The sequence below is a fragment of the Hemitrygon akajei genome, unplaced genomic scaffold (assembly GCF_048418815.1).
Source record: "Hemitrygon akajei unplaced genomic scaffold, sHemAka1.3 Scf000062, whole genome shotgun sequence".
NCBI classification, from domain to species: domain Eukaryota; kingdom Metazoa; phylum Chordata; class Chondrichthyes; order Myliobatiformes; family Dasyatidae; genus Hemitrygon; species Hemitrygon akajei.
In genome coordinates, this window is record NW_027331948.1 from 5227291 (window position 1) to 5229272 (window position 1982).

The following is a 1982-nucleotide window of genomic DNA, read 5'->3' on the forward strand; positions in this document are numbered from 1 at the left end:
GGTAATAGTATTTAACTATTAATTCATAATTAATTCTACGTACATAAGATGATCTCTGTGATTCCTGTTTATAAATAAGTCTCTCAGCAATAATCTTGAAGTTTTTTACAACAGCTGGTCTTCTGTGTTCTTGCTGGTGAGACTTCAGTTAGAAATCCTTTATTGCTTGTTGCTAATATTTCTCCTTTTTCTCTTATTTTCTACGGTTAGGCCACTTCATTGCTAACTCAGAGGGAAAGGATGGCTAATTCAACGCAGACAAATTCATCTCTCAGCAACCTATCAGACATTCAAAGAGGAAGCGCTTACAAAACAGTTGAACTAATCTTCATTGTGATTGTAGCATTATCTTTGAGTCTGGTGACCATTATCGGAAACATTCTGGTTTTATTTTCAGCTTAGCCTGTGCTGATTTGATTGTTGGTGTGTTCTCTATGAATCTTTACACCATTTACATCGTCATTGGCTACTGGCCCATGGGCCCAGTGGTGTGTGATTTATGGCTGGCTCTAGATTATGTTGTTAGTTATGCATCTGTCATGAACCTTCTTATCATCAGCTTTGACCGATATTTCTGTGTGACAAAGCCTCTCAGCTACCCTGTGAAGAGAACCACCAAGATGGCACTGATGATGATTGCAGCTGCTTGGGTGCTGTCATTTATCCTGTGGGCTCCTGCCATTCTCTTCTGGCAGTTCATTGTAGGTGGGCGGACTGTTGAAGAGGGTGAGTGTTATGTACAGTTCTTCTCAAATCCAGTTGTCACTTTTGGCACTGGAATAGCATCCTTCTATCTACCGGTTATTACCATGACTATTTTGTATGTGCACATATCCCGTGCTAGCAAGAGTCGGATCAAGAAGGATAAGAAACAGCCAGAGTCAAACAAAGGCACCATTTCTCCCAGTCCAGAGCGAGGCAAAATAATGAAACCGAATAATAACAACATGTCAAGTGCACCTGATGGGTTGCAGAATGTCAAAGTACAAAATGGCAAGGCAGCTGGTGAAGTAATGACGGATCACTGTGGCCAAGGAGAGGAAAAGGGGGTCTCAAATCCCTCGTCTTCCCTCAGTGTCGTCCCTTCCATCCAGAAGGAGGAAGGAAAGATTGATGAGAGCACAAAGGTCTCCAGTGCACAAAGACATTTTAGCAACTGCAGCTCCAAGCTCTCCAGCATAAAGGTCGTCACGAAATCCCAAAAGAGTGACTACTGTGCTACCACAATTGAAATGGTGTCAGACAACAGCACCAAGAATGGTAAAGACAGAGAGCTCGCCGCAGCCCACAAGATCATTAAAATGACAAAGACCCCTGCTGAGAAAAAGAACGGAGCTGTAACCCGGGAGAATAAGGTGACCAGGACCATCTTGGCTATTCTGCTGGCATGTATCATCACCTGGACCCCATACAGTGTCATGGTACTCATTAACACTTTATGTTCAGTCTGCGTCCCTAACACAGTCTGGAGTATGGGATACTGGCTCTGTTACATCAACAGTACTCTCAACCCAGCCTGCTATGCACTATGCAATGCTACCTTCAAGAAAACCTTCAAACATCTTCTCTTCTGCCAATATAAAAACATTGGTGCACCAAGATAAAATCAACAACCTGCTCCTCTCCATGAACATTTTATACATGGTATAGATGACTTTCACAATGTTTATCATAAATGTATATAAGAAAAATTTTCAGCACGCTAAGTTATGGCTCAAATAGACATTATCTGTAATATGGTGAAAGCACACTTGTGTTCTGTCCACTTAATTTCTTATTTCTGTTTAAATGACGAGTGTGCTGATTATTATAATGTTTCTGTGTGAAATCGTAAATTAATCTGCCTAGATTTCAAATATAGTGCGTTCCAGTTAATTGGGGAACACGAGGAATTGTACATTTTGGCCCGATTAAATGGTTGCCCCAGTGAGCCGAAGTTTCCTGGAAATAGTTAACAAAGTATAAAAAAAAGACAAACTTAC

The 1982-nt window shown here is 41.2% G+C and overlaps 1 protein-coding gene across 1 annotated transcript; it reads left to right on the forward strand.

Moving 5' to 3' along the window:
• Window positions 1–240: 240 nt before the first annotated feature.
• LOC140721814 (muscarinic acetylcholine receptor M2-like) lies at window positions 241–1604 on the forward strand. Its single transcript, XM_073036620.1, is given in 2 exon segments — window positions 241–382; window positions 385–1604. Coding segments are annotated over 2 exon segments (1362 nt in total).
• The last annotated feature ends 378 nt before the right edge of the window (window positions 1605–1982 follow it).